The sequence below is a fragment of the Natator depressus genome, chromosome 6 (genome assembly GCF_965152275.1).
Source record: "Natator depressus isolate rNatDep1 chromosome 6, rNatDep2.hap1, whole genome shotgun sequence".
Classification (NCBI taxonomy): Eukaryota; Metazoa; Chordata; order Testudines; family Cheloniidae; genus Natator; species Natator depressus.
Window position 1 is genome coordinate 29,704,240 of NC_134239.1, and position 25,679 is coordinate 29,729,918.

The following is a 25,679-nucleotide window of genomic DNA, read 5'->3' on the forward strand; positions in this document are numbered from 1 at the left end:
GACTCTGGACTCTTTTATGTAAATAACTTTCTCTGTAACTGCTCATCTTCATCCCTTCAAGTAAATACACCACAGAGGAAGGTAAGTAGACAACTACATCATGCAAACTGAGTGCAGAAAATAAAGAGAAGGGGAGAACCCAGGAGGAATTCTGCCTCTTCTTACCTAAGACTGGGAGGAGGAGAGCAGCTGAGTGGGGCTCCCTGAGCCATCTGGGTTGAGCAGGACAGTCACAGACAGAATAGCTCAGGACGTAGCACACTCATCAGCAGGCCTTACATTTGAACTGAAGATGGAGCTGCATGTGCTAACCTCAATGCCTACTTCCAGGCACCAGCAGGCAGAGAGGAGACCATAATCTTGCAACCCCAAGTCACTGGGACATAGCCCTTTAGAGCAGAGGAACACAACTAGGCATGTTAGTCATGCCTTTGCTCAGCACTCCACAGAGTGCTAGGTCACATTTCTGCCTGATCCTTGCACAGAAGACTCCTTTGCCAGTGCACCTGCACAAGATGAACTAGAATCCAGCCCTGGGTTTACGAGTGAAAGAGAGCTCTGTATACAGACATAATGATGATATCTGCACTGACATTTTTTCCCTGTGAAACTCCATCCATTTTTGCAAACGGTTTATAGTTTCACTCCAAAATTTTCACACAATGAAATCTTGCAAGAACCTCTAATCTGTAGCACATAAGAATAATTTTGAATATTGCAAAATGCTGTTATAATACAGACATTTCTGCCAAAAATAGTTCTGTTGTATGTTTTTACTTCTTCATAAAATACCTACCACAAGTGTAATTGGGACAACAGGAATCTTCACGATAGTAAGTGACTAGCTTTTCCAAGCCCTTACATTCAGGGATAAAGGATTCACAAAAGCTCTGATTACAAACTATTTAAAAAAAAACACACACAAAAAAGAAATGATGAACTTCTACAATATTCAGTACAGGTCTCTTATGTTAAATGGAAAACATCAAGTTGTGTTTCTGGTTCATAGTTAAAGAACCCCAAATAATAATAAAACACATGCAAAAAGGCTAATAGTGGGATTTTCAAAAGGGCTCAGCATTAGCCTAACTCTCACTGTAAGCAGAGTTAGGCTAGAGCTGAGCACTTGTGAAAATCCAACTTTAAAAATCTATTCCCCATGGAGAACTCTTTGCAACAATCTGATCTCAATCCCTCATAGGCATCAACAATGATAGTAACTTGTAACCTTTGCTTTTGAAAGTGGGATCTTCTAGAAAAGTATGGATATAAAAAGTTTCCCTAATTCTGGTATGATTTTTTGCTACCAATTTACTTTGCAAAGATGGTAAATGATCTCTATATTTCTTCTAAATTAGGGATTATTCTGATGATATATTTTTATTGACAAATTAAAAGAATATATAGGCTTTAGCCTATAACTGCTTTCAATAGTTGCTAGATGTATGATTCATTCAAAAAAGCAACAAATCCAGCTGCAAATTCAAATCCACATAAAGAAGCCAGCCAGCCACTATAAGAATTTTACTGCGTAACAAACCAGTTCTCATCATTCTGTCCTCCAAAATAGCATGTATAGTATAAAAACAAACCATAGCAAAAAGGAAGTGTGATATGCCAGAAAGGACACTTCATATTTTCATATCCTTTGTTAAGGATACTTACTACAGATCTTTTGAGGACAACAGGTCTGATCATCAGGAATAATCAGGGCCACTTCCCCAAAGCGCTGACAGTCTAAATCGTGAACATCTGAGCAGTTGTATTCCACAGGAATAATGGTATCATTGTCAACACATTTGTGCATGCAGCATCCACTAAGGGAGGTTTTCCAAATCTCCCCTACTGCGTGGGGTGCTCCCGAACTGTCTGTGCAGGCTAAATTATTGCAATAGAAGACAGAAATTTTTAATGCTGTTTCAGAATTGACCATCTTGTTGTTCTGTGGCATGTGTGCGATTACAAATTAGTGTCTGGATCTGGGCTAATGGCCAATGCTGACCACTCCAAATAGAAGAGGGAGGATGGGTGTGAGTCAGCATGGCTGGGAGGACGTGATGCAATGCTGGAGCTGTCACTCCAGAGTACCCCTGAGTTAGGCAGATGTCCTCTGGTGGTTCTTGCTGCAGCACGACTGCCTCCACTTCCCACTAAACAAGACCAGTAGGTATATACAGCTAACTAATGAATAATTAATGTGTTCTGGCTATTGAATGCTGAAAAGGAGCCTGAGAAAAGCCTAACATGCTTAGAATATTGGGCTGCTTTGCTTTGCACACTGAATGTTATGTACAGAATGCAAAATATTTACATGGATAAAATTTCTCAGGTGGGTCCCAGTCGTGAAAAGGAATCTACCCTCATGGATCCCTCCCAGTGGGACTCTGGGGGGATGGATTCCTTCGCGTGATGTGGGCCTAGGACAGTCCATTTGTAAAACAAGCTAAAAGCATTCTCTGCGAGAGCATCCTCCTCTTGAGAGAACTTGAGTATAGTGGTGGGGCAGGAGGAGGCTTTTTTTTTGGTTCACCTGGTAGAGCCACTGCATCCTGGACCACAAGAGCACTAAACTGAGTATCAGCTCAGATCGCGTGCAGAAATCACACAGCATCAGCCCAGCCATCAGACAGGGAGCTCCACTAATTAGTGAGGCCTGCTCAAGAAGGTGGTCATCATTTGACAGATGGCAAAAACCAAAAAGGGGAGATCAATACATACCGCACTTCTCTTCTGGAATGCAGAGACCGGCGTGAACACGGTGAAGAGTGGTCCCTTCAGAACAGACACAGCCCTCTGTCAGCACTGAGCAGGACTCAGAATCCTGGGGAGTGGGCTCACCATTCTGACAAGTTCTTGGAATGTCACAGGCAGCTATACAGGCCTGGTAGGAGGTGTCTTCTGAGCAGGGAAAGGCTAACAAGGAAATAAAACATTTAAAATAGACCACAGTTTGAAGATCTATAGCACATAAGGGTATTGTCTGGTACAGAAGGGCACAAACAGGGTGTGTGAAATTCCCCTCTGCTACATTGATATGCATTGCTCAGCTCCTATATGCAATCAGATGTGATCAACAAATTTGCACAGAATTATCAAGAGCAAACTTTGTAAACAGTTTAACTCATTTTCCCTCCCACATAATATTTTCCCCAGGCAAAAGCTAGCCTTCTGGGAGGCAGTGGGGAGAGTGCCAGAGAACCCACCCCAACACACAATTTCTTCTTCCTCACAAACCACTTCAGATTTTTAAAACATTTAAACATAGGTTTATCTTTTATTTATGTTTTATTGAAATAGTTTGAATATTTCCCAGAGGAAATGAAATGACAAATATCTTGATTACTGTAGCATCTGGCAAATCTTCATCAACTACACCAAGTTGCATGTGCAGGCAACCAAACTCAACACCTTTTCACCCAAATGATTATGAATGGGACTACTGATATGCTGCCATACTTAGTAGCTATTGGTATTAATGATTCTGTTGGACAATACGTATTGGTGCTGTCTTTTTTATCCAATATAAACTGCTTTTTCATGTTCTTCTCTTCTAACAGCTGTAAATATGGTTACATGAGGAGCGTGCATTGGCAATCGGTTTAAATGACAACAGATAGTCTCTAGTTTACAGCATTTCACTTTGATGTAGTTCCGTCTGCAGAACACCTAAGATGAGATCCTTAGCTGGTGAAAATCAGTGCTTCAATTTTCACAAATTTACAGCAGCTGGGGATAACTCTTTTTTTAAAATCTCAAATCTTCTATTTTCACTTTCAGTACAAAACAATGTACTTACTTTAACCATACTTCTTGAAAGCCATGGGAGAATGTCACTCTTCTTTCATATATTGTAGCTCTTTACAGGTTTATCTGTGTTGACTCTCCGTACCTTGGGGGAATACCCAGCATCCCCATATTCATCTTTATAAAATGACTGTGTAGTATCCAATACAAAGTTTGTCATGTTGGGTGTCTTCGGAAGGCTCATAATGCATTGAGCATGGTTGTTATAGTGATGTTATAGTAATTGTTACGGTAATGTTACAGTAAGGTTATAATTTCATGTATATAGTTATGAGGCTGAAAATGTATCATCCTGGCTTAAAGCAGGCCCATGCAAAAATTCTCCAAGAACAGAGAGGCAGTTCACACCTCATCAGGGCATGGATGGGACATACCCAGCCCAGCCTCACAGGAACAATGGACACTGGTTTAGGCAGCAACAAAAGAATCTGTTAGACCCTTGAGGGAGTCACCCCCTTCCTTTGGGCAGTTTGGGACTGCAATGAAGTAATGCTCACCTGACCCTGATGGGGGAGAGGGGGCAAAGCCAAGAGGAAAGAAAGGACATGATAAAAGGGAGAGACATTTTGCAATGCTCTCTCTCTTCCACCTACATCTACAGACACCACCACCACCAAGAGGCTGAAATGCTGATCAAAGGGGAGAGCCTGACTGAAAAGTAACCAGCCAGCCTGTGGTGAGAAGCATCTACGTTTTAAGTACATTGAAAGTGTTAAGATCAGCTTAGAATGCATTTTGCTTTTATTTCATTTGACCAAATCTGACTTGTTATGCTTGGACTTATAATCACTTAAAATCTACCTTTATAGTTAATAAATTTGTTTGTTTATTCTACTTGAAGCAGTGAGTTTGGTGTGAAGTGTGCCAGGGGCTCCCCTTGGGATAACAAGCCTGGTACATATCAATTTCTTTGTTAAATTGACAAACTTATATAAGCTTGCAGCGTCCAGTGGGCATAACTAGACACTGCAAGACGGAGGTTTCTAGGGTTGCGTCTAGGACCGGAGATATTGGCTAGTGTCATTCGCTTGCAAGGAGCTGGGAGCAGCTGACATGCCAGAGGCTGTGCGTGAACAGCCCAGGAGTGGGGGTTCTCATAGCACAGCAGGGTAAGGCTGGCTCCCAGAGTGAAGGATTGGAGTGGCCTAGCAGATCACTGGTCCAGACAACACCAGAGGAGAACATCACACTGTGCTGACCCATAAGTGAGAAATTTTGTTAAATGAGTGTTGTGGAAGGCCATTGTCCTGCAACGACCAGCTCAAAGCATTGAAGGGAGAGATTTTTAGTTTTTAATAATGGTCAGTCTCCTTAGTCTAATGATTTATATGATTATTGTGCGTACATATTTCCTGAAGAATCTATGGTGGCAAGGCTACTAATGTTAGCCTAAAAATTGATTGTTATCTTCTTGGTCTGAGAGCTGTGGGGAAAGGACATGGTTCTAAAAAGTTGTGTTGTGGCCCTGCAAGTCTGCAGTGTGGTCAGCACAGAGTGCAGCATGCTCACTACTCCCCTCGATGTGATGATGCCCAACCTAGACAAAGTTGCTAACTGGAATGATGGCCATGATGGAAGGTAAGAACTCAGTTCACAGTGGGAGTGTTTGCTCAGGAATGGGGAAGGCTCAAATTAAAGCAAATACCCTAAGGGTTAGTTTGAAGAGGGAGTTGATCTTACTCAGCTCATCACTACTAAAAATACTCATGATACCACACAGGAAATATCCATCATGCCCCTATAATCACAGCATTCTGGGCTCTTAAAAACTGGATCACAACACATCTCCATCTAGTGACCAGAAAATATGAAGATGACTTCACTGTTTTTGCCTACTACGTACTCCCAGCAGAGGTCACTATGGTATAACAATAAAAGAGGGTGATGTCACTTCAAGAAGCTTCAAATACTTGACTATATTTCCAGACTTATTTTGTGAGCTCTATAGTAAAATAATAATTTGCAACTAAGAACAATATCAGTTGAGAAAGTTACCAACAATACAATCTGCTTTATAGTTCACAGTTTTCTACACTCGGTCTGAATTTTTACTTAAAAATCCTTGCCCGAAAAACCAGTCCCTTTTATTTACAAAGATATCACATATGCCTGTATGAAAGATTTTTCATCTGATTTCCAAATATTGTGTGGCTGTTTATATACATATATATGTGTGTGTGTGTCTGTGTACGTGTGCATATATATATATATATATATATAAAAATATCATATATGTCATGATTTTAAAGTACTGTTTTCCACAGAACTTTCCCTGTTCCATTTCTATTATATCATTCTTCTGGGCCATGCACTCCTTCATCCACAGCACCTACAGAAGGTAGCTGTAATCCACGTATATTCATATTGGAATGTACAGACCATATTTGTATGTGATGCATTCTTTCATCCAGGATCCTCTTCTCTCGCTCCAGTTAGGGCCCTTTACTTTCCAAACACCCTCTTATTGCTGCAGTCCTTCCTCCAGCCAAAGAAGGCTGGGTGCAGCTTTTTTCAAAGCTCTTTAGTGTGAATCTGAGCACGGGCCAGAGAGGATCAGTCCAGAGCAACAAGAAAAAAAAAATATTTCCATTGCTCACTCTCTCCTGCAGCTAGCTTAGCAGGCTACCACCTGTCTTTGTTCTAGTTATCTGTCTAGATTCTAGGTGATAGATCATTCATAACCATGACAGCTGAGCACTTATTAAGCTAGAACTCTGATCCTAAATGCATTGTGATGCTGCAAAACAGGCAGATCAGCTAACGTGATCTATTTCTATAAACACACCACACTAAAGCACATTGCATTATCTTTGACTTGCAATAACTTATTCTTTAAAGAAACCTCATGCAATACACCTTAGAACACAGTACTTACAGCAGTAATCTGAACTTCTCCAATTAATGCAGATATTAAATTTGTTACACATGGCCACATAGGCAGCCAGTGCTATACAAGGATTCCGAATGTATTCCACATCTTGAACCCACAGGTCACAGAATAATTCAGGTGGAACCTAATAAATAATAAATACGTGTGTTAATGTTGCACAGTGAATGTACCTTCATACAGTGATGAAATAGGGTGAATATCTCCACTACTTTGGGGATCCTATCAGGCAGTTATATGAGCTAGTGACAGGGAAATCACAAGGTCTGCCAGGCTGGACTGAAGGTACAGAAGAGGCATTGGGCTCCCAGCCTTCCTGAGTAAATGAAGAGGATTTATTTTCCAAAGGCATCTGAAAATGAAGGTTCCTGAATGTAAAGAGAATGCAGGGAACTCTTATTTTCCCTGAACCAAGTAATTTGGGATGCTTAGGGCAAAAACTAATACTATGCTTCCCAATGGGAGGCACAATCATTCTTGTCATGAAATACCTCATTCTCTGTTTTTCTTCCTTTCCCCCCTATATTTCCATCTAGATGTTAGCCTCTCATCTAGCATTACCCTCCTATTTCATGTGTGAGAATGCAGGGTATCTAGGTATAGTCTCCTTTTGAGAGAGAGTCACCTAGAAGCAATGGTAAGTTTCCAGTGCCTGCTCGTGGATGGTTGGGAGAGAATCCAGACTAATCCAGAAGACAGCTGGAAAGAATGGTAGATGGGGACACATACCAGCATGTTACCTACCGCTCTCATTGGTTTTCCAATATGTTTCTACCTTGTAAATGATTTCCCTCCACAGTTTGTCAAAAATATGGTTTTGTCTAACTGGTGCATTGTGTGTTTGTTATTTGCTTTAAGGTGGTGCCAAGTGGGGCTATTGTGGGATAGATGGATTGGATGGCAGATGGAGTTCAGCTACCAACCTTGAGTATACAAGATCTAATTCACCACCATGTTATTCTACTTCTACACCAGTGAGACTCCACTGAAATCATTAATTATGTAAAAAATTCAGTAAGACTGTATTGAATCAGGCTCACCCATTAAAATGAGATAAGGCCTGGAGGTGGCAGAAGGCACCTCATAGGTTTGTTCCTTCAGAAAGGCTCCTTGGCTCCCATTGAGTAATGCTCAGCCAACGTGGAATGGATAACTCAGGTTGCTCTAAGTGCTGGATGTGTCATAAAAGTGGTTAAATTGCACAGTTTGCACAGACAATGGGTATCGTTTTCAAAAGCCCCTATATCACATTTTCACTTAGAAATCTAAGTCTCATTGAAAGTCAACAGGACTTAGGCTCCTAAATGCCTAAATCAGTTTTGAAAATGGGACTTAAATGACTGGGAAAATTGTACCTTATGTCATTATGTATCCCATGACAGCTTTACATGCCACCTTGACCAAGAGGATTGACTATTATGCTTGTCCATGGCCTGCAGGTCAGTCAAAATGTACCAGCACATTTGTTCATGAGTCTGAACAATCATGAGCATATTTCACTTTCTGTGCAATCATTAAATTGGCTGCTATATACTGGCTGACTGTGAGCTGGCAATGTTGGTCTTTAAAACACATTAAAGCATAACCGCTGGCTACATCTGAGACCTATTTGAGCCTCAAACCTTTTCTCCTTTATCTATATATATATTGTATTCTTAGAATTACCATTATAGGACCCACATTTATGGTCTTTCCCTCTCATACCTTTCTAGCACTTTTTGTCATAAATCTACTAATCTACTGTCATCTGTTTGATTTTAAGTGGACTGTTTTTGTCTTATATGATGCAGAAATAGGAGTGCCTTCACTGGGGTCACTTTCAAATAGAACTGTTATTATTAATATTAAACCCACATGGCAGCCACTGATTTTGAATGTCAGCTGCCCTAATGCAAGTCTCATCTTGATCAGCTCCATTCTTCAGTTAATTTTCTAACCTATAACAAATGGAGAGCTAAAATAGGATGCACATATACCACTCATGACATTTATGATGCATTATTGCATTTAACTACATTAAAAACATCATATCAAATAAATAAAAATCTATCAAAATTAAATCTCTCTAATACAGTAAACCTCTGAAATAGTTAACGTACATAAGGATGACAGCTACTGAAGGTCTGGTTCATCACCAAGCTGAAACACTTGGAACAGTCCATGACTGAACAATTAGTTTCCTGGTGCCTGTCTTCTCCAACATACTTTAATGTGCTTGGCACCTGCCAGCTGTCTATAAAATTCGATGGAGCATCAGTTTTGCTTAAAACTGTTCTGTTGGGTAGCATCAGGTCATTTGCTGAGCTTCCATCACAGAAACCTGCATATGATCATAGTAAACAATATGTTAGCACTGTTGTGGGTTGTGCACCTTTTTATCTTCATCCGTAACTGAAGTTCAAATACATTATCTAGCTTTTCTGATTAAAATCAATGAGCACAGGGTTTGTCGACACTCAATAAAAGACCTGCAGCACTGCCGTGGCTGGCCTGGGTCAACGGACTCAGGCTCACAGGGCTCAGGATCCCACGCAGGGAAGGTCTCAGATCTTGGCCTCCAGTCTGAACACAAACGTCTATCCTGCAATTTACTGCCCTGCAGCGTGAGCCTACAAGCCCAGGTCAAGACCGGGGCTCTGAGACTCATTGCTGTGGGTCTTTTATTACAATGTAGACATACCCCCAGTATTTAACTATATACACAGCGTATTAGTATCAGAGTCTAACAAAATGTGGCAGGTTGCTAGTAGGACCCAAATGAACAACTATTCATCCACAAACAAGTTAAGCAAAGTGAAAGTAAGGAAAAGGAATATTATATTTGAAATGTAAAGGATGGAAGAAAGAAGGGGCACAAAATAAGAAAAGGCAGAATTCTGCTCGGGTGTACCAAAGGTGGGTGAAAGCAGATGTATTGCATCTAGAGCCTCCAGAAGGAATTCTCTACCTATGAGTTCTTAGGTACTAAGGAACTTAATATGGCCCCCATTAACATAATACTTTTGTGCTCAAAATCTTTGATGTATATAGTCTCACAAACCCCTATTAAGTAAGGAAGTACTATAAGAATACCTCTAGATCCTCCTGGCATGGACTTCAGAGCAGGAATTATGTCACCCATCAGAGGTGCTGACTTTCTGATTTGCCCAGGGTTGCTCAACCCCCACTCTGCCCCAGGCCTCGCCCCCATTCTACTCCTTCCCCACCTCTTCCTGCCCCCACTCTTCCCCCGCCCCCAGCTCCTCCTACACACCGCTGAACAGCTGATCACCTGCAAGTGGGAGAGGAGCTGACCAGGGCCTGCTGGCAGGCAGAAGGCACTGGGAAGGAGTTGATGGGCGGGGCTGCCCGTGGGTGCTGAGCACCCACTATTTTTTTTCCCGTGGGTGCTCCAGCCCCAGAGCACCCATGGAGTCAGCGCCTATGTCACCCATACAGAAAGTGCAGTTTGCGCCCTGCTCTGCAGCCATTGAAGTCTACCACCATTTGCTGGCAGTTAACTCTGACACACATATGAGAACTTCCATAAGGATGTTAGTGGAGAGCTGGGACTAACACCCCACAATCCCACGAGTCTTGTCAGCCTGTGTGTAAAGGTGAAAGAGGAGGAGCCCTCCACAGTCTGGCCAGTTTGCCATAATGTACTGTAGCCCAAAGTGGACATCTGCCTATAGCATAAACCATCCATCCTCAACATAAACTGGTATCACTGGCAGCCTCTGCTCAGGAGAGATTCACATCCTGAATGGCATGAAGATTGAAGGGAGGGATGCACTGATCCATTGGAAGAGCTGTTTAGGGCAGCTCAGAGAGTGACTGCCCATGCTCCGAGCACTCAGTTTCATAAGCACTAAACAAAAATTCATTAAAAAAATTCAAAGGACATAAAAGCAGCTCTCTGTTTAATTGAAAATGCAAAAAGTGTAAATGTCATTGTGGTGTAAAAAGGAGTTCCCGTGAAATGCCTAGACATACTCATCTAACACTGTATTAACTTTTACACATTGTGACAAAGTTCCTCCTCTACTTTGGTGGATCCTGCGCTTATTGGCGGATTTTGCTCACCTCAGAGATTCACGGCAGCCCTCAGTTTGGCCACTTTCATGGCTCAGATCTGCTGTTCACTCAGATAACCTCATCACTGGCCAGCATGGGGAAAAAACAGTAAGAACAATCCCCGCAGTTTCTGCTGATCCACCATGTGGGTCGGGGATCAGCTCAGAGACCTTCACCTCCGGTGGAAGCTCCTGTGTCTGACCAGGAGTTGGGAGGTTTGGGGGGAACCCTGGCCCGCCCTCTATCCCAGGTTCCAGCCCAGGGCCCTGTGAACTGCAGCTGTCTAGAGTGCCTCCTGGAACAGCTGCATGACAGCTACAATTCCCTGGGCTACTTCCCCTTGGTCTCCTCCCAACACCTTCCTCCTGATGTCTGTTAACGCTTGTACTCCTCAGTCCTCCAGCAGCACATCCTCTCACTCCCAGCTCCTTACTCGCACAGCTTACTAACTGGAGTGACAGCCTTTTTAAACCAGGTGTCCTGATTTGCCTTAATTAATTCTAGCAGCTTCCCAATTGGTTACAGGTGTCCTAATTAGCCTGCCAGCCTTAATTAGTTCTAGAAAGTTCTTGAGTGTTCTGGAATAGTCCCTGTTATCTTACCCAGGGAAAAGGGACCTGCTTAACCTGGAACTAATGTATCTACCTTCGACCAGTCTCTTGTAGCCATCTGGCCTGACCCTGTCACAACACACACACCCAAACATGCTGCTACCTCTGGGCTGAGTTGAACACCTATAAGCTTAAGAGATAGCATATTGAAGCGTAGCTTTTGGCATCCACAGAGACATTAATATCACTCCTCAGCTGAAAAGAACCAATCTTTTCTACATTTATTTCTCAGAAAGAAGCAGCATATTTCATCTCTGTTTTAAACTAAAATAGTTGGGAACCTTGAAAGATCTTGGAACAGGGGCAATATTGTGGCAAGGTGGGAAAGATTATGGCAAGACATCTGGTCAATGTGAAATGGTGGGGTGCTCCATCAATCACCTCTGGAAGCTATTTTTGGGGCCATCGACTATAAAAGCAACATGATGGACAAATCTACTATCCCTTTTTTCTAGGAAGCACTGTTTGTTGCAAAGAGCTTTTAGAAAGTTCCTTTTTCTCACAGTCTCTGCACTTATATACACTAGTTCCAAAGAGATTTGTCCAGTAATTCAAGAGGGATCTAATCCTTTCTCAATGAAAGGAAAATTGGCTCTATTTTATCATTTTTCACCCACACATGGGTCCAGATTCTTCTCCCACTGAAGCCACTGGCAAAACACCTATTGATTTCATTGGTAAGAACAGGCCTTTGGAGAGAAGAAATCTTTTGGAAGTTGCAAATAGTTCAGCCAGAAATAAGTTTCCCCCATGAAGCTTTTATCATCTTAAGGAGGTCTTGTGAGGAGATGGAGTTTATGAAACAAAAAGGGATGAATATGATAAGACTCACAAGAGTTACTTTCTGCAGGAATGTTGTCCAATCTGGCAAGTCTCTCCCACCTTCACATCTTGCACAGGTGGGGAGTAACTCGCACTGTAAAAGAGATTTATCAAATAAAAGGCTGAAGCTTCACTGAGGTGCTCAGTAGACACTCAGTTTCGCCACAGTTCTGCAGCCTGGCCAGGCTGTGTGGCTATGAAACACTAGTGTAATTCAGACTCTGCCTTGCCCCTCATCCCACAATCAGCAGTCTGTGTTTGGGAGGGTCAGGGATGAAAGTGGGTCCTCTGTATCCTGTGTTGGGGTGTGGTCTCCCAGCTCCCAGAGTAATATTGGAAATGCAGCTTTCAGCAGCAAACAGACCGAAAGATCTTCCCACCTAGGGCATCAGGGAATGGGGGCAACTCATCCCACTGTGACCCCTCCAATTCTGAAACACATGTTATTGAAAGGCTCCTATTGAGGCACCCAAGCTCCCACTATCTTCCTGTCTCCTTCAGGCAATGAGCCTCATGATCCTCCCCAAGTCCATGATGCCTCAGTAGATACTATTTATTTGCAGGGGAGGGGCAAAGGGTTCTCTACGTGATCCCCCATTGGACAAATCCCTATTGTCTATGACAGAGCTTGTTCCAAGACAGATACTTTGCCACCAAGCAGGAGCACCAAATAGCTCCTCCGTGTGGGTCAAGTGGAGAAATCAGGAGTCATAGGGGCAAATCTGTCAAGAAAATATGGAGCAATCCTCTGCAGCAGAAGGGCTTGAAGCACAAGCCTAGAAAGAACACATAAATGTCTTGTAATGTTGTTAACAGGCAATGTGCACTGGAAATGTATTGCTGAGTTCTGTCTGAGATAACAATCAGGCTAGTAAGACAAAGAAATCCTGCAGGCTAAATCTAATCCTAGGCCAAATGAAATATTTTATCTTTATCTTCTTGATTCTGCTTATTCTAAGTAAGATGGACATTAAAAAAGGATTAGGACTAAGTCAGAAAAAAGGAAGAAGAAAACCAGAATAAAGTGAACATAATAATCAATTTTAGACTGCTATTAATTTCAAGCTCTCCTACTCCATTTGGGGCATGTTATTGTCTGTAGGACATGGAACTTGACTAAGCTATCATTGGTATCTGATACTGTGCTACACATATTTGCCCTTTCTGAAACTGGCAAGATAGAGTAATGATGAACTTTGTATTCCTGATTTCAAGCTCTGCTTTACAGCAGAGGATAATTCAAATGTCAGAGTGGAGATTTATATCAATGTTTATAATGCTATAGACCTAACATCTCATCCATACAACTTCCAGAAAGAATGAAACCATGTGTACATACCATAGAAACCTAATAGTGATCGTAATTTAAGAGTTATTAGCGTACACACACATACACACACACATATATACAGCTCTGAACTAATTCAGCAACAAGATCAACCTAGACTGGTTCTATGAAGTTAATAGCTATCACTATCCCTCCCATTAAATAAATACAGTGAAAGTATTTAGAAAGTGAAAATAGCAGATTGTATTTCCTTTCTGATGGATAGCAAACACTAAATCTATTAATGACCTCATTTGATGCCAAGGGTGGCTTAATGTAAGATACATTTCATCCTTATGACTGGGCTATTTATTTGGACATTACTTCAGTGTTTGTGCCTGTGATTCAAATAGCCTAAATCCAAACACATAATTGCAAAAGAAAAAACAATTGCACTTCAACAACTGGGCATCAACCAGCATTTCAATAATTAACATGGTTAACAACAGTTTTATATTTACACTATTTTAACATTCACAACTATCTAAATTGTTCTGTGATCATCCTTTTAGGCTCCATACCTACACCTGGAAGCCTGAACCTGCTCACGGTATTACTTGTAACCAGGAAAAAGCTTCTCCCTTCTCCAGCAAAGCATTTGAACATTTGAATGCTTACAGTACTCTCTACTTACCACATAGTCCCAAGGCTTTTGGTTCACTGGTTGTATTTGACTCTATGATCACCACACCCGTGCTGTGAAACCACTGAATCCTGATATTTGTTGGTGTCTCAATTACATACATGAAGCCAGTGTCCTCAATTTTAAATCCATATTTTCTAACTGTAGGCCAGGCATATCTTGAATTTACAGTTATCTAAAAAGATGTTATAAACAAAGGCACAGCAGTAATCTGAACGCCTCATTATATTGGAAGCTATTCTTCTACTTTATGTGATCGCTATATGTCCATGAAACTTTTGGAATGAAACATGAACTGGTTTTGTTATTCATCAGAAACACAGTTCAGGTTTTCCAAGATGCCCATGGTCTGACTTTTGAACCAGTCTAGCCCAATTTATGGTCTCAAGAGACAGGCATGCAAAACCTAGTCAACTCTTTTACCACGCAAAACTCGGCTGTTGCCATGACAAACTTTGACGGTTTGTACAAAAGCACTCAGTGAGGGGGCTAAAATGAAAATGTTTGATTCTTTTCAAACAACTTTTAAGTCATTGATCTTTTGAGACTGCCCCTATGGTTTCTTCATAGAACATTGGCAACATATTTGACTGTAGTATGGGGTGAGTCCCAGGTTCAAAACTAACTTTTCACAACTGGGTTTCTTCTTTTTAAAAATATATTTTGAATATATATACACACAAGAAAAAAGCTCTCAGTTAGTTGCTGTTGAAATGACCACCCTATCACTAAGGGGGATCACCCACCTAGGATCAAACTACTGGAACAATTGAACATTTCAGATAATAAAAAGCTATTGTTTTATGGAAATGTTTTCTGTAATAAGAACAAAATGGGAAATTATGGTAGATAATATTGTTTCTAAATGAAATAAAGCTGTTCAAAATTTCTCACACACTTCTCTTTAAGGGGAGATGAATAGAACTATAAGGGCACCCCCAGGAAAGTGAGGTATGTCCAGCATGATTGTGGGATGGATAAATGAATGGATGAAGAGCCTTATTAAAGATTCATGGCTCTCATTTGCTGTGTGCTCTGGTTCATAAATGGACCCACGCATTTCAATCTGTTGCTTCAATTTTACGAGTTACTTTCTCAAATTTCAAACTGTTAGTATTATAGAAACTCCATTGTGCATGCAGAGAAAAAGACCAATGAGCAAGTGTGTAATCCCTATTTGGAGGTACCAGAAAATTTCTGACAATCTATAATGTTAATAATTAAAACAGTATAAAACAGGTTTATTATGCACCTATCTATAATGTGTAGGAGAAAAAACTGTGTAATCATGGGGGACTTCAGTTTGAACAACATATACTTGGGGTGCTCATGCTGCCAGTACCAAAACATCCTAGGGATTTCTAAACTTCATAGATGACAACTTCCTAATTCCAAAAGAGTTGCAGCCAGCACTGGGGAACTCTATATTAGACCTTGTCCTGACAGAAAAAGAGGAACTGATCACAGAACTAAAAGTTAATGGTAGCTTAAGTGCAAGTGATCATGACTTGATCACATTTATAATGTGCAAGCAGAATAAAGTCCAGAACCTTAATATATATACACTTGGTGGTTTAATAGGGCCAATTTCACAAAGGTGAAAACAATTCTGAGCCAAATCAGCTGGAAGGAATAATTTAATCAGAAAAATGTGAATGATAATTGGGAAACATTTAAGGACATCTTAGATGCCTGTAATAGGGTCTACAAACCACAAACTGAGCAGAGGCAGAAGGGGGAGGAGAGCGTCTCCTGCCTACAGGCAAGCAGCTTGACCACACCCCCACAACTGCCAGTCATGGAGCAGGCACCCACAGCTGCAACCAATAGGGAAAACAAAGCCTGCTATAAAAAGAGAGAGCTCAGAGAAGGAAAGGGAGGTAGAAAGGTCTGGGACAGTGAAGGGGCAACAGTCCTGCACTAGGCTACCTTCAGAGAGGCAAAGAGACTGAAGCAGACTGCTAATTAGAGGCCAGGGGCCAAGAACTGTCCTGACCAGTAGCTAACCACAGCCAGTCAGGGGCAGTAGAAACCCTTCAAAAGATCACATCAATGACTGGTAACAATGCCCAAAAAGTCATAATCCCACAATTGAGAAAGAAGCCTGTACTGGTTAAAAAAACCCAACAACCTGGTTTAGAGAAGTGAAGGTAAAAAATAAAAAAATCATCTACAACAAATAGAAGAAAAGGGAGATTGATAGTATTGAATATAAATCAGAAGTTAGGAATTGTAGAAAATTGATAAGGGAAGCTAAGGGATACAAGGAGAAAGCTATGGCCAGCAGAGTTAAGGAGAAGAAGACATTATAAAAATATATTAGGAAGAAAAAGAATCCTAATAATGGTGTTTGTCCGTTACTAGATGGAAATAGTAGAATTATCAATAATAATGCAGAAAATGCAGAAATGTTTCAATAAATATTTCTATTCTGTATTAGAGGAAAAAGAGATGATACAGGCTCATCACATGGTGATAACACTCTTTCCATCCCACTAGTATCTCTGGAGGATGTTAAACAGAAGCAATTACAGTTAGGCATTTTAAAATCAGCAGGTCCAGATAACTTGCATCCAAGTAATTTAAAAGAGCTGGCTGAGGAGCTCGCTGGACCATTAACATTGATTTTCAATACGTCTTGGAGCACTGAGGAAGTTCCAGAAAACTGGAGAAAAACTAATGCTGTGCCATTTTTAAAAAAATGTAAACGGGATGACCCAGGTAATTTTAGACCTGTCAGTCTGACATGGATCGCAGGCAAGATAATGGAGCAGCTAATATAGGACTTGATTAGTAAAAAAAAAAACTAAAGGAAGGTAATATAGAAAATTAGAAAATATAGAAAATCAGCATGGGTTTTTGAAAAATAGATGCTGTCACACTAACTTGATGTCTTTTTTTTCCCATGAAATTACAAATTTGGTTGATAAATGCAATAGCATTGACATACTATATTTGGACTTCTGTAAGGCATTTGACTTGGTACTACATGACATTTTGGTTGAAAAACTAAAACAACATAAAATTAACATGGCACACATTAAAAGCTGGCTAACTTACAGGTCTCAAAATATAAATGTAAATGGCAATTTGTTATCAAGCGGGTCTTTTTCCAGTGGGGTCCTGTGAAGATCAAATCTTGGCCCTACTGTATTTAACATTTTTATCAATTTACCAAGGATAGTGGTGGATTCTGCATCACTGGCAATTTTAAAATCAAGATTGGATGTTTTTTCTGAAAGACATGAATTATTTTGGTGATGTTCTATGGCCTGTGGTGTACAGCAGGTCAGACTAGATCACAATGGCCTTAAAATCTCTGATTCTATTAAGGGGAAAGTAAAACACTATGTAAGTAGCAAGAGAATACCAAATAAATAAATAAACAAACAAAATCCCCAATAACTTACTTTTCTGTTTAAACGATCAACGATTATTTGGTTTGATAAATAGGTTAAATTCAGCATTGCCAGGCACAGTGAAGTCAAGTTTAAGTGACCCTGCAGAGAAAGCAAAATTTGTGAACTTCAGTTTACATGCTAATTAAGTAGTATTTTTAAGTAATGGAACATAAGGGGCATTTTTGTATGTTCAGTTTTTGAAAGAGGAACACATCTGTTGAATGAAGTTTATACAGATTAACTAAGAACTCTTTATTTGTATGAGCTATGTTTGTGGGATAATGTTCATTTGAATAACATTCCTTCAGGATGTCTACATTAAATGTGCCAGTTTATTATGTTCTAGAAAACTGTGTTAAGCCATCACATTTCAAAAAGCTGAAATATTAGGAGTTCAGATACAGCAACACCACTGATTAGGGGCATGGAAAAGAATCACATGAAGAGGAATAGAAAAGATTCAAACTGTTTGCCTTAGGGTAGACACAAATATGAGAGGGAAAGATAAATATACACAAAATAACAAGTTTTCTAGAAAAGTCGTATCAGGCATGTATGCATAATTCTATTCACCCTCTTGTAACACAAGAATTAGGGACATTCAATTGATAGGTAGCAAATTCAAACATCATAAATGAAAATAATTTTTCACACACTGCATAATTAGCCACTGGAACTCATTGCCACAAGGTATCATTGAGGCCAAATACTTAGAAGGGTTTATAAACGAGCTGGATATTTATATGGATAACAAGAATATCCATTTATAATAGTAAAGATTGGGGAGGAAACAAAGAGTTTGGGAAGAAGTACAAACTCTCATGTTTCAGATCATAAGCCAACGTCTAAACTATTGGGGATCAGGAGAGAACTATCCCAGTGAGCAAGTTCTCCTGTAACTGCTTCCTTCAGGGTTTCTTTCACTCTTTTCTGAAACAGCTGGCACTCGCCTCTTTTAGAGATTAGATACCGGACTAGATGGACTGCTGGTCTGATGCAGTCTGGCAGTTCCTATGAACCTTTGTCTTTGAAGTTTGAGTTTGGCAATTTTGCAATGCAGAAGTCTCTGCATTACCTGTTGAGATTCATATATTGTAAGATGCTGGTTGCCTGCAAATATATGAGAGCCCAAGGGGAGTTCAGGTGTTAATTATCACCCTGCAAGACTTTATATGACAGAATGTAGAGGGGATCATTATAGTCTGTTTAATTCTAAGTACAGGAGTTTCCCACATAAAGCCATATAAAGAAAGATACACAAAGTTGGCATTTACTCTACTAAGTATTTAACACATTATTATAGATCTGGATATTTGTGTGTGACACACATATATGTGTAATCATTTAACCTCTCAATATTTCAGTTTTGCCATCTATACTATGACTAACCAGTAACCTTGCAGTAACGTCATGGGGAATTATGCTTGTGCAATAAGGTGAAAAAAGAAAAGCACTATACTCTTTTAATCAGAGATATTTAAAATGTATTTTAATAATTTGGAATTTAAAAATCCCATATTACTTTACGTATAAGCATATAAAATAAAAACTTTGTAGAGTATACTTTTATTCACTGTACTGTTTAACCTTGTTTAGCAAGTGAGAGTCATAAAGAATAAAAACAGAGTTAGTTACCATGTTGGTATTTCTGCAGTCAAGGATATGGATGGTTATAGTTTCATCTTGAGTTTGGCTAACAATGTAGGCTGCCTCTTTAAATAAAGCCAAATGATTCCCATCAAAGGTTACAAAGCTCAGATCAGAGAAAAATGTACAACGACCTGGTTAAAAATAAATAAAATAAAGGCATTTCCTAACTTATTTCATTCTTTTGGTAAGCAATATAAAACATGCAAATAAAATAGCATAGATGTTTGTATGATTTAACCTTATTTCCTCTAAGGGTTTACTAACTCAGAAAACTATTTTCATCTATTTTTTGTACCCACTAACTAACAGTTAACTACAAATGGACAGTAAAGAACTAAATTCTGCATGTTTCAATAGGAGCCTCTTGCAGGCATCCAAGAATAGAATTTGACTCATGTGACTAATACAGGACTAGTCTGTGGATTTTCATGGACCACAAGCTACTAAAAGCTATGGAGGGTAGGAATCACATTGGACCTTGAGTTGCTTCCCCTTCTAGTCTTGTTCCAGGATGGGAAGCTCTAGTGGAAAGTTATCTTCCTTTCCAATCCTACTGCTAAAGTATTTGTGCTTCAAAGGGCCCAGAGTTCTACTCCCAGACATTACAAATCAAAAGACCCTGGGTAGTTACTTGCATTGCTTGTCCTCGCACCAGTTGTTTGCTACTATGGATCTAATGCTGTTCTCACTTAAGTCAACAGAAGTTTTGCCTTTGACTTCAGTAGTAGAATTAGGCTTCTATGGTGTATTAAGCAATGAGTAACCTGGAGAAGGTGTATATAAACTCCATCTTCTATTCCTACTCCAGAGTCCAGAAAATAGAAACTTTAATTCTTAATCTGTTTATAAATTCAATAATTTGTTATAAAAGTGAATTAATGTAAGTACTGCATAAGTAAAACTTACATGCACATTCCCATTTTGGGCAGCATTTGTCACCATTGATCTGAACAGCAAGCCCTAGAACTCCACAGCTGGGCTGAGTTGCATTGTAAGGGCAGTTCTGTGACTTGTTAACTTGGATTAGTTGTCCATCCAAGCAAATGTGTTTTATGCATTCATTCTCTGTGATTGGCTAAGGCATATTTAAAAGACATAGGTTACCATTCTTATCAAACGAAAGACACAACACTGCAGAATGCTTACTGAAAAGACAAGTAGGCCTGATTTTCAGAGACACTGAACACTCACAAATCCCAGTGAAGGCAATGGAAGCTGTCGGTGCTCAGCACGACTGAAAATTAGACAATTTGTGAAAATGGTACAAAACCATGGTTCTGTTCTAAATTCCAGAACAATATTATTTATTTTAGACAATACATCAGGCAGAAATACAGAAGAGAAGTATGCAAGGATCATAGAGATTGCAAAGATGGCTGAGTAAGGTTAAGGAATAGTCATGTCAGGAAACAATCTGCCAAAAAGTGGTAGATTGTGATTCAAAAGATCCCTTCTACTGAGGAACATGAAATGGCACATGGTGCCAAAGGTATTCCATGAAAAATCACCCCTTTTGGAAACTGAGGTCCAAAGCAGCATTAGATTGCAGTAATTATGAAATCCATTAATTGCAGTGGCGTTCCTCCAGATTTACCCACATGTAATTGAGATAAGTATCTGGCCCTGTCGTTTGATGGACATTTTTAATACTGAATACAAAACCATATGGCACATAAATAATTATTTCAGCACTAGTGGTAAGGGAACTTATCCATACATAAATCTGCATTCCTGTCTATTTACAGATGGGCAGAGAGATAACCATGAACAGCGTTACTCACTACACAAGTTTGGAGCGTTGCTGTTTCTCTAGCTGGCATGAAAACTGATGCTGTGACTCCTGAGATAGCTTCAGCTGTTGTCAGTCCACCAGAATACTCTGTAGCAGACTCGTAAAGTGGTTGGGTAGATAAATAGGCAAATGGAGGAACTGATGCAGCCATTGTAGCATTTGAGTGGGTTGGCATCATTAACGACGAACTCTTTGAGGGTGTGTGGACCTCAGTAACAGCCAGTGTCGCACGTTCTGGAGTTTGAATAGTGGTGCCTGATGCTGCGACACTAGAAGAGGCAGTTTTTTGCTCAGAGGATGAATAGATGGTGGACAAAACTGATACACCTAGTTTAGGAGGCACAGCAGTTATATTTGTGAAATATGGAGAATGAAACATCTGTGTTGTTTTTAAGGTGGGGGTGATCAAATCTGTGACGCCTGGCGTATGAAGAGACTGTGGTTGTGTAACCAGTACTGGCCCTGCAGGCTCTGCTGTTTCAGAGGTGATGGCTTTTTCTGTTTTTGAAGCAACAGAAAAATAGATGGGTTTCCCTGAAAACAATGAGGTGGTGAGGGCTTCTCTGATTGCTGCTGTTTTCCCTGAAGTAGCTGATGCTATAGTGGTGTTTTGTGCTGTTACACTGCTCACTGATGAAGGCGCTAAAACAGTGGTTGTAGTCGAAGAACGTGTGGTGGCTGGTAATACTGTTCCTGCTGGGAATGTGGAACCGTAGGAAGTAGTTGAAAGTGGCACTTGCTTAGACAACACCACAGTCTTCTCTGTAGCACTTTTGCCCATTGACGTGGATGCTGTTGAGATCACTGGTGTTAAAAGGGCACCTTCTAATGACTCCTTCTCCGTTGTGATGGGAGTTTCTGATGTTTCCGATAGAATAAGTGATGGAGATGTTAACTTCGACAAAGGAAATACGGCGATAGAGACTGTAGGTGTCTGACTAGAAACGAGCGGTTCAGTAACGGCTGTCTGCTTTGTGGACTCGAAACTGGAATCTGACTTTTGGGTAGGAAATGACGGAAATTCTTTTTTCATTGTAGCTATTGGTGATGAAGTTGTAATTACTTTTGTTAAAAAAGAGAGGGGTCTTGTGCTGACAGTCAAATCCATTTTTTTTCTGGTTGAAGTTGGGAGTTTTGTCTGCAAAGCTGAGGCAGTTCCTGATACGTAAGTCAGTAAGACGGCATCAGTTAAGGATGACTCTTTTTCAGTAGTCAAAAGAACTTTAGCTGGAACTACTGAGGTAGGAGATAACGTTGAAAGATCCACTGCAGGTCGGGAGGTAGTTACGAATGGGTACAAGGTGGTGAATTCTCCTATAGATTCTGTTGTACTAAAGAGACCTTTTGGATGAACAGTGGTGGTCAAAATTTCTGTTGGAGGCTGGTAAATTGTGGTACTTTTTTTGCTTGCCAAATAAGGTTTGGAAGTTGAAGGAACATGTTCTATTGTCAATTTGGTAGTGAAACGTGGTATAGCAGACTCCTCTCTGATCTGTGGAGAAACCATCTCTGCTGATGAAGTTTGAACAGAGGAAGTACCTACTGAAGTTGTATCAGAGGAGGTGTAATCTTTGATTAATGATATTTGAGTTGTAGATGCTGTTTGTTTTACTGTTTCTCTGACGGTTTTAACTGTAGGCTTTGAGACTGTGGAAACTGTTTCAGTCTGTACTGGGTGCTTTGTAGTGGCTGGCTCCTTAGGTATTTTTTGTGTTAAAATGTATGGGGAAACCGATGTCTCTGCCACATACTGAGTGGTAGGGAATATGTCAGGTGACTTTGTGAATGGAGGTGTAACAGAAGTTGGCAAAGTTGACCTTTCTTTGACTGCTGTCACTTTTTTACTAGTTATTAATCTGCTGCTGAATTCAGAGTATGGGGATAATGTGGCATCAGTAATATTTAAAGTGACTTTTGCTGGCAGTTCCGCAGGTGATGGTGATATTAATGAAGTTGGTTGCTCTTCTATCATGGATAAGGTTGAGGCTGTCAAATGGGGAGTCTTTCCTTCTGTTGAAAAAGTAGAGTTTACTACTGATGTTCTTGGGTATAAAGTAATGGTCATTGTAACAGTAGCTTCAGATGATGCACTCATAGAACTAGTGGCTGTCGTTGATATCTCTTTTCTAAATGTGGATAGTGGAAGCAGAGTAGTGAAAGGTGTTAGGGAGCTTGCTGGTGATGAAGCAAATGTAGTTGGCTTTCTGGTGTGTACACTAGCAATTTTTTCTGTTTGTGCTTCATCAGGATGGACAATCATCCTTGTTGTTTCAGTCTCATTAAGAAGAGTATATGGAGATTCAGTGACTAATGTTGTTCGCATTGATTCCAATTGTTTAGTTACCCATGGAATTGTAGGGACCAAATCCATTATTTCTTTCGCTAAAGCAGTTGTTTTTGTTGCTGATGTCATTCTAATAGTGTAGGGTGCAATGCTCATCTTTGTTGTATTTAGAAATAGAGGTGATTTGTATTCAGATGATGTTCTTTGTGAGAACGTAGTTGGCTTTGCTGATAATTCATAGGGTCCTGTTATTTTAGATGTTACTTTTGTTGTCAAAGGAATAGCTCTGGCAGTCTGAGATGAAACAGGATATTTAGTGTACAAAGTAGTCAGGGTTTCTGTCATATTTAGCACTATGAACGGTGGATATTCAGTAGTTGATGCTGTTTGCAAAGTTTCTTTTGATTCTGCTAAAGCTGGAGAAGCAGCACTTATATTGGATAGTGAAGGCCTTTTTGTAGGAAGAGTGCTGGGTTTTGCAGTTGTAGCTGAACTAGAATACAGTGAATATGGAGAAAAATATGAACTTGATGGCTGCTCCACACTTGTTGTTGCTTGTATTATTTCTTTTTTACCAGTTGTAAATAGGAAGCCAGTTATTCCTGAGGATGATGATGATGACAATGATGACATCTCCTTAGTTTGCAGAGTTGCTATCTTTGCACCATGACTTGTGGCAAGGAATAGCCCTGCAGTACCTGTCAAGTTTTGAACCATATATGTAGGAGTTTCAGTAACTGACTGTGTTACATGTAATAATGGAACAGGGTGTGTAGATAGTGGAAAAAATGTGGTCTTTATTTCCTCTTTGGTTAAACCAACCGTTCCTTTTGTTGTTCCGGAAGTCATTGGTGGCTTCAGTGTAAATAATGTAGTGATCAGAGGAGAAAATGAAGTTTCAGTGACATTAGCTATTGTAGGAGAAGTTTGTTTTGTACTTGGTTTTGTTCCTTCTGAAGTTCTTGTTTCATTTGCTGTTGGTGCATAAGAAGGGGTTTCCAAAGAGGGTGACATAGTGTATTTGGTGAAATATGTGGTTGTTTGTTCTGTTGCTGATACAAAGGAAGGGGCAGTAGTTTTTTCTGGTTTTCGTTTTGTTTCCACTGTGGGACGTATCGTAGTGTCTATTTCTGACGTTTCTGATATTGCTGTAGTTGCGACTGGTGATTCTGTTACTCTTATTATTGATGATGTCCCAGTTAAAATGAAAGTAGAAATTGGTTTGCCTTCTGTGTCAGTGATTTTAGTCACTGCATGTGTTGTAGTTACAGTCTGAGGCTCTGTTGCACTCAATACCTTAGCAGTGATACTACTCATCGCTTGTATACCTGTAGAGATTTCTGTAGTGGCTGTAGTTGTCGATGGAAAAACATCAAGTACTGAAGGGAAGCTTATATTAGATTTTGGTGATACAGACATTGCAATAGTGCTTTTGCCAGATGATGTAGCTCCAGCTGAATATGCCGAAACATTTGGTGATATAGTTGTGGTTAAAACTGTTGTATGAGGAATAAGAACAGTTGAAAATTTAGTTTGTTCTATGGTTGCACTGAATTGCCACTTTGATGCACGTGTTGTTTTTGTGTCTTTTGTTTCAGGTATAGGAGATGAAGTTACTACTTTACTCAGAACTGCTGCAACTGAGACATTGAAAGCACTAGAAGTTACATGTGAAAGAGCTGGTGTTCTCATAGTGGATGGTGAAGGTCGAACATCAACTGAAGGCTCAATGCCTAAACCCAGACAAAAACAGATGTTAGTTTGTGACTCATTATATTAGAATCATTAAGCTATTAGAGGTGGAAGGGATCCATATTAAGTCATGTATCCCTATCTTCCCTCGCCCCTTTCTTCAGGTTTGTAATATTTTCAGCGCTCCTAAAAAAAAGACGTTAGGGAAGGCATTGACTATGTATTTCATGTTACTGAAAGTTTTATGGAAAGGGAACCTCTTAATTTTCTTTATAATTTGTCTTAGATTTTAGGAAAAAGAAATTTGTTTTTAACTGAAAAGCACATGAAATGATAACTTAAAATTTATGAACTTGGGCATCTAAAGTTAGATATGTAAAAACTGCATTGGGTCACTTAAGTAAGAGGCCTAATTTTCACTGATATATTGCAAGGGCTCAACATCTCTGAAAAATCAGGCCATTTATGTGGGTCCCTAAATATGGGCTTAGCTGTCTAACTTTGGACCCCCGTGTTTGAAAATTCTGGCTATACTACTTTTGGTATCTAGTAATGCCATAAGTTAAATATCAAATTAAACATAATAAAGTAAAAATTTTTGAACATACAGTCTTCAAAATACACGCATCTTTGAGTGACTTCATCCAACACCATATGGAGAGGACACATGGGAACACATCCTTCCACTCTAAAAGAGAAACACAGTATTA

At 40.0% G+C, this 25,679-nt stretch overlaps 1 protein-coding gene across 1 annotated transcript in view; it reads right to left on the reverse strand.

Annotated features, from left to right (window-relative positions):
• OTOG (otogelin) overlaps positions 1-25,679 on the reverse strand; it is a 165,346-nt gene that overhangs the window by 22,080 nt on the left and 117,587 nt on the right. Inside the window, exons 35-45 of the mRNA XM_074954907.1 lie at positions 25,578-25,657; positions 20,983-25,010; positions 20,108-20,276; positions 19,187-19,332; positions 17,561-17,650; positions 14,142-14,325; positions 8,791-9,011; positions 6,680-6,818; positions 2,719-2,913; positions 1,666-1,878; positions 797-901 (exon numbers count right to left, since the gene is read on the reverse strand). Of these exons, the coding sequence (XP_074811008.1) occupies positions 797-901; positions 1,666-1,878; positions 2,719-2,913; positions 6,680-6,818; positions 8,791-9,011; positions 14,142-14,325; positions 17,561-17,650; positions 19,187-19,332; positions 20,108-20,276; positions 20,983-25,010; positions 25,578-25,657 (5,570 nt within the window). The remainder of the gene's footprint in view (positions 1-796; positions 902-1,665; positions 1,879-2,718; positions 2,914-6,679; positions 6,819-8,790; positions 9,012-14,141; positions 14,326-17,560; positions 17,651-19,186; positions 19,333-20,107; positions 20,277-20,982; positions 25,011-25,577; positions 25,658-25,679) is intronic.